Source organism: Contarinia nasturtii, unplaced genomic scaffold (genome assembly GCF_009176525.2).
Source record: "Contarinia nasturtii isolate CC-2019 unplaced genomic scaffold, AAFC_CNas_1.1 Cnas_scaffold_414, whole genome shotgun sequence".
NCBI lineage: Eukaryota > Metazoa > Arthropoda > Insecta > Diptera > Cecidomyiidae > Contarinia > Contarinia nasturtii.
The window spans coordinates 2550949-2565903 of record NW_022197768.1 but is presented as its reverse complement, the minus strand read 5'-3'; the positions used below and the strand labels follow the sequence as shown (position 1 = coordinate 2565903).

Sequence of the window (14955 nt, the reverse complement as noted above, 5' to 3'; positions counted from 1 at the left end):
TCACTATTAGCTCATGTCTTATACTTGAGTCAATATCACCGTATTTTTGTAGCTAAAAATGATAAGAAAACACTTGATCTTATGCTATGGAATTTCAATAACAATCGTGTCTCATTTCTCGTGATGCATAACCAATCACAATGAACCATCTGGCGCGGACGAATGTCCTATGATCGAACGATAACATCAGCACATTTTGAAATGAATTGAGTAAATATACGTTGTGCATAGAAAAAAACATTGCATTATTTTCCACGAAGTACGCATGCACAATATGTGTGTGCGACCGCTGTTGCCTCAACCAACATAGATTCAGTTGAACATTCTCTTCTTGAACAATGCTTGCCGCCATACAAAATTGCACTAACGCGTAATATATAATTTTATAGACAAGCATTTCTTAGTCGCCCATTTTACACGGTAATAAAGTCAAAATATAATAAGAATGAAAAAGCGTGAACAAAACAACAACTTCAAAACATGAATATAAAAACAAAAGGTTGATGTGAAAATTAAATATCGCATAGAGATTATGGAAGCTGAAAAGAAAAAAAAACGTTTCCATTCTACCGCCACATTTAGTTTGAACTAAAAAATCGAAGAACAATAGTGAATTATTTTCGCGGTAACGTTATCATAAAATTGGATGGAATTCATTCAGAAAAAAATGATGACATAGGAACTGATAAAAATGCAGTAATTGAGAAAGAGAGACAGTGTGAAAAAAATGATCTCATAATTTCCATTTGTTTCGTTTCAACTGACAACACAGTCATCGTTGTAAATTATCAAAACAGTCGATTTCGAAGGAGGAGGAGGCCATCAAACATAAACAAAAAGACACGTACACATTTTGGTTTTGTGTGTCTCCATTGCGATATGGATATTTACAATGTTTTGACTGTGTTCTTTATGTTTCGTCTGTCTCGGATCAACAGACGCTTGAACGTAGAAGAAAAAAAAACATCGCATACAAATCCAAAATTGGTCTGCATATGAGTGTGCATGTGTATGTAGCGCATATATTCATTCAATGTGCAAAGCTATTCAATGTGCTGCACAGTCGGCTGTTGCTCCTATAGCTGTTTGCCCAATGCTGTTGTTCTGGTACTTTGCTCTTTCTCTCATTTCTTTCGGTTTGTTGTTGTTTTTTTTTTCATTCTTCATTTTAGCTATAGTTACAGATTGCCACGGCGAAGCAGTATTCGTTGATATATTTGAATTGTACCACAGGATTCAGTCTCATACAGTGAGCCCGTTTTGATGGACTTGTATATTATTTCTTTTCGTCATTCCTTATAATATTGTGACCGCCTGGATCACAATTTTTTTTTTTTTAATTACAAAACAGATACAATCGATGTGAAAAAAAAAGACTCGTTGGTGTCGTTAATTCAAATAATAAATTTTGTTTGATTTTCGGCTACATATTTTCTGTTAACAGTATTAAAAACGTATGAAATTATATCGAGTTGTTTTCGTTTAGCAATCAAGTGAAAATTTAATTTAATTATTTGCGAAAAATATTTGCAATTTTTATCGTTAATAAAATTGATATTGCCATGACAAAATGTGGAGTCATTTGAAATAGCAAGCAGCAACATTCACATATGATTGAATAGAATACAAGCAACACACAGTGCCTTCCGATCACGTAGACACACAGATTGATGCAACTTCATAGTATGGATGAATTGAAACCGAATCACGGGTGAAATCAAAACATTATATACCAGGCATTATATTGAGATATGTTCAGCCAGCTGAATTAGCTCAAGGCGCTAATGTCAGGCGCTGAAATGGAGTGAATTAAAAAATTGCCATACCAATCACTTCCATTGTTTTGACTTCATTTCAGCGCCTGACGTGAGCCTCCTGAGCTGAATCAGCTGCCTAAAAATATCACAATGTAATGTTTGTTATACGCATACGTTTAGTTGTGCAAAGTGTTTTTGCGAATTTTTTTTTTAAAATGATTTCTTCTTCTTCCTCCTTCAAAATGTTAGATATCGTTTGTGATGCATGCAATCGTTAAATGTTGGCTTCTCTTTTCCACTTTTTTCCATCATTCGTTCCACTTTATTTTATTGCACACAAACTTAATCACAATTATCGTTTAATATGTTTATTTTTGTATGCTTTCGCATTGATATTGTCGTGTGAATTGGCTGATAGTATATCCGAAAATAGTTGTTTTGTTTACATTTTTTCAACTAATCTAGTCTCAGATTACTATATATTTGAATATAGAACATTAGCCTGTTTACTTTTCCTTTTAGTTGCACACATACGTGCGCGCTGTTTCAATCACACAATACAAAGTAACACATATTTCAACCGAATAGAATGTGAATGAAATAGTTGTACTAAGTAATACATTTAATTTGCTAGATTGTTGACGAACGAGTTTATTTTCAATTGCTGTTGAATCAGCTGAGTTCATGTTTTGCAAACGAGCGCGACACAAAAAATCAGTCGGAAAGCAAAATAAGTGTAACTTGTAAGATTTGGTTATCGGCGATAAGAAGAAAAAAACGGTTGAAATCGGTTGTAAAGTGGTTTTAATCAATTTAAAAAAAAGTTCCAATTACCATTTACATATGAATGGGTAAGAATTACATCTCCTGCTCTTTCATCGAGAGATTTCCATAAATACGAGGAGAAGCAAAGATCCAAAGTTGCCCTTTCATTTTCACTCAATTAGTACATAAAATTGTCCTTTTTTTTCAACTAAAAATTATGTATTCTTCGTTTAATTCATGCATACGATGGCAACGTTGTGACGAGCGGCTGTTCGTAGCATGCTTGTTTGCAGTGAGAGTGTGTATATTTTTTTCTTAAATAAATGCACTCATTTTCAACATACCGGCTGAACAATACAGACATGTTTGAATGTGCTGTAAAGCGAATGTTCACCAAATCTCGTTCCCAAAAAAGAGTACTTGCACGCAGTCAGATTAGATGTTCGCATAAAATTCACTTGTTTTTTTCAATGTAGAAAATTATTTCATTTTTTTAGTCGTATTCTATGTAAATAATTTGAAGTGGGTTTCTTTTTCATCTAATCAGCCTCGTTGTGTTTTGCCGAAGCTTATCATCATTATCAATGCTAAATGAATTTTATATTTTCGATGAACAGTACGAAAATTGAATCTTTATTCTTAAGATTCTGTGATTCAAAGTGTGTGTTTTATTTTTAGTGGACTAATTGTGAAAATTGGCTGTTACGTGTGTTAGAAACGAGAATTGTATAAAAATTGAATATTTTTTGTTTGTTTGCATTACGTATTAGAGTATTTTCCATCAAAAAGGGAGCCATTTAAATTAACTAAAAATGGCTCGCGGCTTACTTCGTCTATGTAGCTATCATAAGTCAGATCCAATTCAGAAACTTCAATTGCACTCTCAAAGATGGTTTTCAAGTGAGTTCAACAATTATTTCAAATTTCCAATTCTTCGAATGAATTCGAAATCAAAACGAAATATTTGCTTTCAGGATCATCGAATGTGTATGAAAAAAGTGCCAAACCCAGTGAAAGTATTAAAGGCATTCCGTATAAACAATTAAAAATTGGCGTTGGCAAGGAAAAATGGACGAATGAAAAGAGGTGTGATTGATGAACTCAGCATTTAGGTGATATGAATTTATGACATTTTTCTCGTATTTTTTTCTTCTAGAGTGGCAATAACGCCGGCCGTAACATCAGCTTTGGTGAAAAAAGGATTCACAGTGAATGTTGAACAAGGTGCTGGTTTTTCGGCAAAATTTCGTGATGACGATTATGCAAAGGCCGGTGCAAATATTGTCAATTCAAATGCCGCACTATCATCGGATATTGTGCTTAAAGTTCGTCAACCACACGATTCTGATATTCCATTGTTTCGCGATAATTCAACGCTCATTTCATTTCTATACCCGGCCAGAAATAAAGCACTTATTGATAAGCTAAGTGCAAAGAAAATGAACGCATTCGGTACGTAAAATCATTGTTTTTGTAAATTATAAAACGTCATCGAATTTATATATTGATAAATAGTAAAAGATTTCAGTGAATCATTTATTGTTCATTTTAAAGTGCAACGACATTGACATTATTCGCACATTTTTCTCGAAATAATCAAATCAATCTAAAATGGTTGTATTATTTTATGGTTTCAGCAATGGATTGCATTCCACGTATTTCACGAGCACAGGTAAATGATGACGTGACATAAACGGGATTGGATTGTTTTTATGTTCGTTTTGTTTTGTTTTGTATTTGAACAGGTGTTTGATGCCTTAAGTTCAATGGCCAATATTTCCGGTTACCGAGCCGTTATCGAAGCTGCCAATCATTTTCCACGTTTTTTCTCGGGACAAATCACAGGTTTGTGTTCTTTTTTCGTTGAAATCAAAGAGACTCTTTCAAATTTGTTATCCCTCAGCTGCTGGAAAAGTTCCTCCAGCAAAGATTTTGGTCATTGGAGGCGGAGTCGCGGGTTTAGCTGCATGCGCTCAAGCCAAAAATATGGGAGCTATTGTTCGTGCATTTGACACAAGATCAGCCGTACGAGAACAGGTTGAAAGTTTGGGCGCCGAGTTTCTTACAATAAATATTAAGGAAGAAGGAGCTACTGCCGACGGATATAGTAAAGAAATGTCACAAGCATTTATCGATGCTGAACACGCCTTATTTGCTGAACAGTGTAAAGATGTGGATGTGATAATAACGACAGCATTGATTCCAGGAAAAAGGGCACCAATGTAAGTTTACCGGCACTTTTAGTATCCGTGTAAAAACAAAATTCGATTTTTTTTTATTTCAACAGCCTCATTTTGAAGGATCATGTAAAGCTTATGAAACCTGGAAGTGTTATTGGTAGCTATAGATTGAAATGTCGTATTTGAAAACGTTTGAATGAAATTCTATGAAATTGTTGTCGTTTTTAGTCGATTTAGCCGCTGAAACGGGCGGAAATGTTGAAACAACAGTTCCCGGAGAAGTTAAAACAATTCACGATGTCGTCCATGTTGGCCTAACTGATTTGCCAAGTCGCTTGCCCACACAAAGTTCAACATTATATGCAAATAACATTTCAAAATTCCTATTGTCGATTGGTGAAAAGGAGCATTTCAATATTAATTTGGAAGATGAAGTTGTACGAGGCAGTATTATATTGAAGAATGGCGAATTACTGTGGCCGCCACCAATGTTAAGCGTATCAAAAGCACCGTCACCGGCACCAGCCGCACAAGAAAAGAAGCCAGCCGAAGTGAAGAGTCTTCCCGCACCCGATCCATTTAAAGACACATTGAAAAATAGTTTGGTGTACACCGGGGGAATGGCAACAATGATTGGTTTGGGATGTGCCTCGCCGAATCCAGCATTTACAACTATGCTGACCACATTTGGATTGGCTGGCATTGTTGGTTATCACACTGTTTGGGGCGTTACACCGGCATTGCACAGCCCATTGATGTCGGTAAGACCTCTTTTTATTATTCATTCGATTGAATATGAATTTTAATTTCATGAGCACATCGTTGATGCGAAATGTCTCTTTAAAATACACTTTTCAATGCAAGGTTACCAATGCGATTTCCGGTATTACGGCCGTTGGTGGAATTTTATTGATGGGTGATCATTTGGTTCCAACGAATGCAATTGAAGCTCTAGGCGCCAGTGCTGCTCTAATCTCATTTGTAAATATATTCGGTGGCTTTTTAGTTACACAGAGAATGCTCGACATGTTCAAAAGACCCGAAGATCCACCAGAATACAATAAATTATATGCAATTCCAGCACTTGGTTTTTTTGGTAAGAATCGAATTGATTCCATTTAAAAGAAATAGATAGCTAATTTCAATGGCTTAAAATAGGTGGATATGGTTACGCCACGCTAGCAAATTTCCCCGAAATCCATCAAATGGCATATTTGGCAGCTAGTTTATGTTGTGTTGGTGCTCTTGGTGGTTTGTCATCACAAAAGACTTCTCGTTTAGGAAATGCACTTGGAATTGTACGTACTGCAGAAAAAAATCCCTTTTCCATTTAAAAACAAATATTTATAATAATTTAATAGATGGGCGTGAGCGGTGGAATCGCGGCGACACTCGGCATGATGTCACCCACTATTGATGGGTTACTGCAAGTGGCTGGTGTGGCTGCATTGGGCGGTGGACTTGGAAGTGTGATTGCAAAACGAATTCAAATAACTGATCTACCTCAATTAGTTGCTGGTTTTCACAGGTATATATCGAGTCATTGATGTGATTAAGTTACAAAAGGTGTTAGCTCTGCACCAGTGCGATAATCACAAAAATAGATAGCTAATTGCGAAAAGCAGCCAAACCGAGAAAACAGATCTCATAGCTAATTAATGTTTTTTTTTTATCTTAATTTTCTTTTAATTGTCTCATTTTCATTTGCGTTATATTTCATTGAACATAAAGTAAATCGTAGAAAATTTGTTACACCTTTTTCGTCATTGAATTTAAATAAAATTTTGGTTTTGCATTATTCAGTTTGGTTGGTTTGGCAGCTGTGTTAACATGTGTTGCAACCTACATGCATGATTTCCCCACATTGGCCACCGATCCAGCTGCAAATGTTTTACGAACTGCACTTATACTTGGAACATACATTGGCGGAGTCACATTTAGGTATTATTTTTATTGAGAAATATTTTCGTAATTCAAATAATGAACGCTATCATAATTATGCGACAGTGGTTCCCTTGTGGCCTATGGAAAATTACAAGGCTTATTGAGCTCATCTCCGTTGTTGTTGCCTGGTCGACATTACATAAATGCTGGTCTACTTGGTGCCAATGCTTTGGCAATGGCTGCATTCTATGCAGATCCATCATTGAGCGGCGGATTGGCTATTTTAGGTACAAAGGTTTACTTTTCACAAGATTTAAAACGAAAAAACATAATGATATTCAATTTTTAGGCGCAACATCTCTTTTATCAAGTATCATGGGAGTAACACTAACATCGGCAATTGGAGGTGCTGATATGCCTGTTGTTATTACTGTGTTAAACTCATATTCCGGATGGGCACTCTGTGCTGAAGGTGAACATATTTAAATGAAACCCTGAACTTGATATTCTATTTTTAAATTTATTTTAATCGGAAAAAATATCTGTCAATTAAAAAAAAAATCAGGTTTTATGTTGAATAACAATCTCATGACCATTGTCGGTGCGTTAATTGGATCGTCTGGTGCGATTTTGTCCTACATCATGTGTAAAGCAATGAATCGATCCTTGCCGAATGTTATCCTCGGCGGTTACGGAACATCATCAACTGGAACAGGCGAAGCGATGAAAATTACTGGCACCCATACTGAATTAGATGTACCTAGTTGCATTGATTTGATAAAAAGTGCCAAGAATATTATCATTACGCCAGGCTATGGCCTCTGTGTTGCAAAAGCACAATATCCACTTGCTGAACTTGTTTCCATTTTAAAGTCCAAAGGGAAGAAAGTACGATTTGCAATTCACCCGGTTGCTGGCCGAATGCCGGGACAATTAAATGTTCTATTGGCTGAGGCTGGAGTTCCATATGACGATGTCCTTGAAATGGATGAAATAAACGATGATTTTGATGACACCGACCTAACACTTGTGATTGGCGCCAACGATACCGTCAATAGTGCCGCCGAAGATGATCCCAATTCCATTATAGCTGGTATGCCAGTACTTCGTGTATGGAAATCCGATCAGGTACTATTTGAAAATCTTAATTTAACATTCATTTGATCTATATGTATAATTCTCGTGATTGGTTTAGGTGGTTGTGATCAAACGATCGCTTGGCGTTGGTTATGCTGCAGTTGACAATCCAATTTTCTACAAGCCAAACACATCGATGTTACTTGGCGATGCAAAGAAAGTGTGCGATGACCTCTTGTCCAAAATTAAAACCATTTACTAAAAAATAATGTTCATACATTTCATTTGTTCAATTATGCATATTGAAGATTAACTATAGTTAATTATAACGATAAATCGATTTTCCTTATTTTGATTATGTCATGTATTTTCCTATTATAAGTTTATGAATAAAAATAAAAATAAATTGCGAATTTTCCATTTGATACACGTGGTTTTTGTGATTTCGGTGTTAAAATGTAAAGAATTATTCATCGAATATTAGTATTACGATATTACCATTCAAAATGGTAATAAACATGGAAATCGATACCCAAAAATGTTTAGTTGTCTTTTTATATATATTGAATATGATCAGAAATGTCCAGATTGTGAGGATCAGCTAGATCGTAAACAATTGTATCCAAAAACTTCTTTGAATATGCAATAAAATTCAGTTTGAAAGTAGTATGAAAAGGCCAAAAGTATATGTATTAAAAATAATTATTTATTTTTGTAATATCGTGTATATTTAATATATAATAATTATTCAGCGATTTCAATGGAAGAAGTGGTACAAATTAATCGCCGCCAACCAAAAAGAAACATTCTGAACCAACAGCGAATAAAAACAAAAGTTTACATTTTCAATGACCCATAAACGCTTCTATTTGTAAATTGCAATGCTATTCAATGAGTTATTGTTTAATGAAAGAGATTTTCAATTTTTACTTTAGATTGACGCCGCCACTTCAACGGTTTTGCTTGGGATTAAATGCCATGACAACCAAAATGATAAAATTGGTTGTGCAAACGAAATAATCATCAGGAAATACAATTTACGTTTCCGTCCAATCGAATAGTCCGTGTGTACGTCGGCTTGTTGAACATTACCATATGCATCATATGAAACAGTACTCGTTGATTCTCGCATCATTTTTGCTTTTAATGTACGCAACTGAAAGAAAACCATCGATACCAACAAATTTAATATTTAAATTTAAAAAAAGGCAAATTTATACCAATAGATTTGATGTCTTACCATAAAAAAGGATAGCGAAAGGCCAGTGTACAAAAGTGCCAAATAATATCCAAAACTTTTAAAAACGATGCTAACTAAGATGCATAGATTGATGGCCACAAATTTATAACCGGAAAATGCCACTAGATCGAATTTTTTCATGATTGATGACAAATTAAACACATATAATGTGATTAAGTAAATGATCAACTCAGCAGCATTATACGCAAATGCACTCGATAATGTTAGCGTCAACATTTCTGGTGTGAACTTGTCTTGCATACCTAAACGAAGAAAAAATAGCAATCGAAAGTGAATAAAAATAGAAGCAAATTATATATATAAAAAAAATGAAATTCAATTTACCCAAAACAAGACCGGCTAAAACGACAAATGTAATGTATGCCATTGCTGGAATATACAAATCGGGCGCATTTAGGTCGTAACGTGGTTGAACCGGATTATCTTGATCATACTTCAATGACCAGTCCTACAGAACGGAACAAAAAAAAAAAATTGTTCATTTCGATGGACAAAACGGAAATCGATTTAGTTAGAACTCACCCGATGATGGTAGGGAAATAGAAGTAAAATTAATTTTTTCACCACGTAATTGTTATCGACGGCAAAATAGTATTTCAATTGTGTCATTGATACATATTTTTCGACTTGTGTATCAACAAATTGTTTTCCTTGGTCAGCCAAACGTTGGCCATACTGTAGAGCCATGTCCTGAACGATCGGTTGTTGAAGCATTGCAAATTGATTTGGAAAATTGTTCGTTGTGTTAATTGGAGCGTTTGGATTGAAGATGGCTGGACCGGGACCGGGACCGGCATTTATTTGTGGTTGTTGCGGTTGTTGTATGTACTGTGGTGCCGCATTGTTATAAGGTTCATAGTATGTGTTTGATGGTTGGTTCGAATAGTTCGGTGCAAATGAAGCATTTTGATTCATATTTACTTGATCATTGTAATTGTATGCAGCGCTATTATTATCCGCTGGAATTGTATTTGGTACGTATGAATTTTGTGGCGGTGCCGATGCGAAGTTCATGGCACTGTTATCAACAACTCTTTGTATCCGACGAACACCAGCTAAATAAAAAGAAAACCAACAAAAAATTCATTCAAATTCACATTTATCTCAGCAATCGTTCCGCTTATTAACTTAATTAAATTTTGCAACGCATTCAATTAAAAATAGAATTGTCTATGACATATAATATATATTCTCTGGTATATTCTTTTTCATTTTTAACTTACGTGCTCCTTCACCATGTTTTGAATTGTAATTCATGGTATTTATCAGATAAAATTCCACTTGGGTACCGTGTTATAAATCTGGTATTTAAATTATTTTTTTAAATTCGATATTGCTTGAAAATAGTACAACAAAACTGCAAAATATTATCAATTTGTTGGAAACGATTTGACATTACACATCATCGTTTATTACAACTTAACGAAAACTGTCACTGCATAGACCGTTCTTTTCTTGATTCAACGAAGAAAATACACACACACATACACACACATACACAAAGCTGAATCAAGCAATCAACTGTCATTGCAGCCAACCGATTCAAAAAATGTCTTGCGAAATCAGTTCTACCAATATAACGCACACGAATAAAATCGGTCGCATTGCAGAAGATACTTGGAAAAGTGCGGCAAACTCAACGATTAACTGACAATTGAACGCACTAAAAAAAGAATAAAAAAACTAAAACATTCAACAAAAACACATTGTGCATTGAATTGAATTTTAACGTTTGGATTTGTTTCGTTTGGAAACGAAAAACGTGCTACTGCGATAATCGAAAGAAACTTCGTGTAAAAAGTGATTGAATTATTCAGTTGTGATTTATATGTCAGTTTGACAATTCGTAGAAACGAATTTTCTTTGTTTCTATACATATATTGGTCACGACAAGTGAAACAAGCATCAATAGCCATTGGTCTATGGTTCTCTCTATGTTTTCGTGAATTTGATTTGTCTCTCTTTTTTTACTTGAAAAAGAACTGAAATATTCAGCTGTGATGTTAACACGAAGGAAACGCATCGGCATTGGTAAGTAGAAAAAAATCCAATAAAATTTTGATTTTAAATGAGAAATCGTAAAAGTGATTGGATGCCAAACAATAGAAAAATGGCAAAAACAACAACAAAAATAAAATTTATGTGTTGTATTCATTTTAGATTCATCGCCAAAAACATCGATCAGTAAAAATGCCCATTTACTTACAAAGAAAACGATGCAGGATTCGGCGAATATGTTGAGCACACCACCAACACGACGAAATCGATTTATGTTGGGCAATAGTAATGCAAACGTGATAAATGACGATTCACCGGTGTTGTCGCAAGAAACAATCAATATAGCATGGAAGTGGAAAAGCGATACACCAAATCGTCCAACAAATAAAACATCCAAACTAAAACGAACAACAACAAATGGAAGTATAGCACAGATTTCAAGCTTGCAACGATTTAAGCGAAACAGTAAGGATAATCAAACAGCTACAACATCATCACCAATATTAGTAGCTGAACCCGAAACACATTCACCAAAAGGCCTGTACAAATTTCAAGAAGAAATGCGTAAAATGCAAGCCGACACCGAGTCGGATACATCATGTGATAATATTTATAATGATAAGTCAAATACAGAGTCGGATACGGGCTATCCAAACAATTTGGAAGGAGCTGCTCACGCATATAACGCTGGGTGTAGTGATAATTTGGACGTTTCTATGCAGGATGGAAATGTGGAGCCGCCAAAAATGACAAGCACACAAAATTGTACAATTGGTGACAATTTAGCCGATGATTTATTGAATGATTCGGATTTCGATCACATTTTATTGACATGTAAAATGCCAGTACAGGCTACAGCTCCTTGTGAACAGACCGTATCGGAATCGAATAGATCAAGTGTGAAGAAAGCCAATTCGGCACCCGAAATAAAGGCAAGTGGCAGCGGTAGTACGAGCAGTGGCAGCAATTGGAATTTAGTTGACGATTTCGACGATTTAGTTAAAGATATTGATTTTGATGAGGACATTACAGGCTCGCTGAATACATCGGCCAAATTTACTCGGCACAAATCAATGCCGCAACAGCCGCAAAAACCGAGCACATCATCATCAACAACACCGAAAACATTTAAGCCACAACAATCCAAGTACGTGGATAACACTCATCTAAATCGGAAAAGTTTCACACGTCATGAAAGCATGCCAATCACAAACCGATTAATTAATCCATCTACAAAAAACAACAACATTTCTGCCAAACAACATTCGGGTATGTATATTGATTTAATTTCGCTTTTTTTATCTCATTAATTTTTATCGCAATTTGTTTTCGCTTTTCCCCAATTAGCATTCCCATCAACCCAAGAAAAAAAGTGTACTAAGGAGGAAATAGCTGAAAAACGACGTCAAGCTATTGAACGGTTGAAAAATCGTCAGAAACAAGTCAAAGTCAGCACATAACCAATTTACGAATTGAAAACAGTCATTTTGAAAGGAAACAAAATTGAATTGACATTCAACAAAACCATTTCTCATAAAAAAAAAAAAACATTTAATATTTTCTTCTTCGGATAAATACTATGAATATTTTTGGAATTCATTTTTTTCCGCTAGAATTTATACACACACAAGAACAAATCGAAAATAGCAATGAGGAATAGAATTTAATCATCAATAGGGAGATAAAAATAATAATATAAACGCATACATTCAAATCAAGATATCTGAATTCAGAATAAATTCTATTTGTTGAGTCTGAATGACATCTTGTTCTTAATGGAAGCAAAAAAAAAAAAATCTTGTCGTCTTGTATTGTATTGTTGAAAATATTGATGACACGACAAATTTGAATTTAATAAAAAACAGCAACATTTTGAACTATTTTTTTAGCTCATTAGTATTTCATTTACATTTTTTACATTTACCATAAATTCGTATATTTTCACAGAATAATTCTCAAAATAAGAGAATTTTTCTACTAAACATTTTATGCCAATTATGTTGGCTTCTAATAAAAATAAAGAAAAAGATACAAAATTCGTTGAATAAATGCAAAGAAATTCGCTGCATAAAAGCACTTACTTGAAGGCTTACATTGTGAAATTGAAACCGCGTCGATTTGGCTGGCGAGTGCATGTTCTTTTTTCTAAATTTACAATTAGAATGGTGTAATAAACAGAGGTAGTCTTTTATTCTGTTCAAGTTTACGACAACGGTATTTGCATACGATGGATTAGCGGTCACATTTTGGTGTCTACAATAAACTGGTAAAAATATACGTATATGTTTATCTGGTAGCGTTAATCTGTTATCGTTAATTATAGTATTGTTTTGTATGGTTGTTTTTCTGTTTTGTCTATGCACGTCGGTTGGTATATGCAATGAATATTTACATTCGGTGTACAGCATGCGCCGCTTAAAAATTCATAAATATAAGAAAATGATTTTGTAATAGGTTTTGTCCGCACACAAAATGCAACAATGGCCATTTGCCATTTCATCAAAAAAAAATATATAATGCAATACATTAGACCTTAAAGGCAGGCCGTCGGATCAGTTGTGATAAAATCACCTGAAAATCCATGTTGCTCTCATATTCTTATGTTATTCATTAGACAATTGTTGCAGCCGCTTTTTTTGTCCGTCTCACTGTCTGAGTTCGTGGTACACACACATTCTTACCTTCTTTTCAGTTCGAGTTTAACTGATGTCCAATCCAAGTGCAACGTCATATAATACGTATAATTAAATGTACAGTGTTATTTGTTTTTATTTTTTAACCAGAAAATTATGGCTGAGAAATCTATTGAAACGAATTTCATAAATCATGTTAAGACCACAGCCAACAATACAATCGCATGGTAATAACCACGATATGCAACTAAATAAATGCATTTAGTCTAATGTATTAATAGCGATATTTTCGAAAAATCGATTGAATCGATTCATTGAAAGTGTTATCGCGTGGGCTGTGGATCTTCTGTGCGATTATTTAATAGTGACATTTTATAAAAATTGTTGCAAATTTTCATTCCAGCCATAATAATGAGAAAAAATGGGCCATTCAATTTAAATATATTGAGAGGCGTCAATTATTACATTAGCATTTATTCTATTCCATTAAGCTCTTGAACATGTTTTTTCAGCCGGTGCGTTTTTTCTCCTTCTCTTTGCTTTTTGCGCCGGTAATACGTCGATGTTATGCAATCGATTTTCCAAAGTGCATTCATATTCAACACATCATTCATGTTGAGCCCAAAAAATACATTTTATTTAAATTATTCTACCAATTGAGCAGAAAAAAGAATCAATTGACCAAAACGGCGGCTAAAAAAAGAGCAAACAAACAACAATGTTAATCAAAAATCGAATAATAATAGTCAACAGTTGTATTAGTCAATATGAAAAATAGCCAAAATATAAATAAATTTATGGTCTCCGCATGAAAATCACCATGCGAATTGTTCAAATGTTTCAATTTGCAAAGAGTTTCACATGCGTCGTTCTTGGTCGATGCAAATATGCATAGAGAAAATGCGAGATAAACGGGCCGCAATGCCATGGTTTGAATATTGGTGGCAACCTTATTCGGTGTGTTTGATTATGACTTGAGTAATTCACGAAAGACTCTGTGCAGCTTGTACAAAGGTAACAATGATTCCAAACGGAGCAGAGACACAAACGTCAGAAATTTATAAGTTCGCAAAAACGCAATGATTTATATTAATAATTGAAAAATTTCATCGATTTGCCAATCTCAAATTCATTTTTGAGAAAAAAAAAGAGATATAGCAAAGCGGAGAAAGAGCGTTTAAACGGCAAAATAAAACGATTCATTATGTTTGCAATGAAAAACCAAAAAAAAAAAAACGTAAACTGCCAGATATCGTAGGGTTGAATAGCGAAATTCCATTTCTTAGATACCACAAATACCGTGCTCTGTTAACCAATTAACCTAACTCACAACATGTTCAAATATGAATCGTTCGCGTTCAATGCAAGCCCCAATGCAACACACCAACCAAAATAAATTA

General features: G+C 34.5%; 3 protein-coding genes across 6 annotated transcripts; 2 read left to right on the top strand and 1 right to left on the bottom strand.

The window, feature by feature from the left end:
* The first annotated feature begins 1260 nt into the window (after positions 1-1260).
* On the top strand, positions 1261-8090 carry LOC116338626 (NAD(P) transhydrogenase, mitochondrial-like). Of its 4 annotated transcripts, none has more exons than XM_031764020.1 (17): positions 1261-1454; positions 3295-3422; positions 3497-3608; positions 3679-3974; positions 4160-4194; positions 4268-4367; positions 4426-4744; positions 4810-4859; positions 4931-5463; positions 5567-5798; positions 5861-6000; positions 6064-6230; positions 6506-6643; positions 6710-6873; positions 6936-7058; positions 7152-7714; positions 7782-8090. In XM_031764020.1, exons 2-17 carry the CDS (start codon positions 3335-3337, stop codon positions 7923-7925), a joined length of 3204 nt encoding a protein of 1067 aa, XP_031619880.1. In that variant the 5' UTR covers positions 1261-1454; positions 3295-3334; the 3' UTR covers positions 7926-8090. The 4 variants fall into 4 exon arrangements, with proteins under 4 accessions (XP_031619880.1, XP_031619877.1, XP_031619879.1 ...); XM_031764017.1 differs by having other exon boundaries at positions 3201-3422; XM_031764019.1 differs by lacking the exon at positions 1261-1454 and adding an exon at positions 1508-1683 and having other exon boundaries at positions 3293-3422.
* A 409-nt stretch (positions 8091-8499) lies between these two features.
* On the bottom strand, positions 8500-10356 carry LOC116338710 (protein YIF1B). Its single transcript, XM_031764134.1, has 5 exons — positions 10148-10356; positions 9447-9979; positions 9249-9372; positions 8904-9166; positions 8500-8819 (listed from the first exon to the last, which is right to left on the bottom strand). Exons 1-5 carry the CDS (start codon positions 10179-10181, stop codon positions 8595-8597), a joined length of 1179 nt encoding a protein of 392 aa, XP_031619994.1. The 5' UTR covers positions 10182-10356; the 3' UTR covers positions 8500-8594.
* Positions 10357-10580: 224 nt separating this feature from the next.
* Positions 10581-12785, top strand: LOC116338709. Its single transcript, XM_031764133.1, has 3 exons — positions 10581-10955; positions 11085-12191; positions 12270-12785. Exons 1-3 carry the CDS (start codon positions 10925-10927, stop codon positions 12380-12382), a joined length of 1251 nt encoding a protein of 416 aa, XP_031619993.1. The 5' UTR covers positions 10581-10924; the 3' UTR covers positions 12383-12785.
* The last annotated feature ends 2170 nt before the right edge of the window (positions 12786-14955 follow it).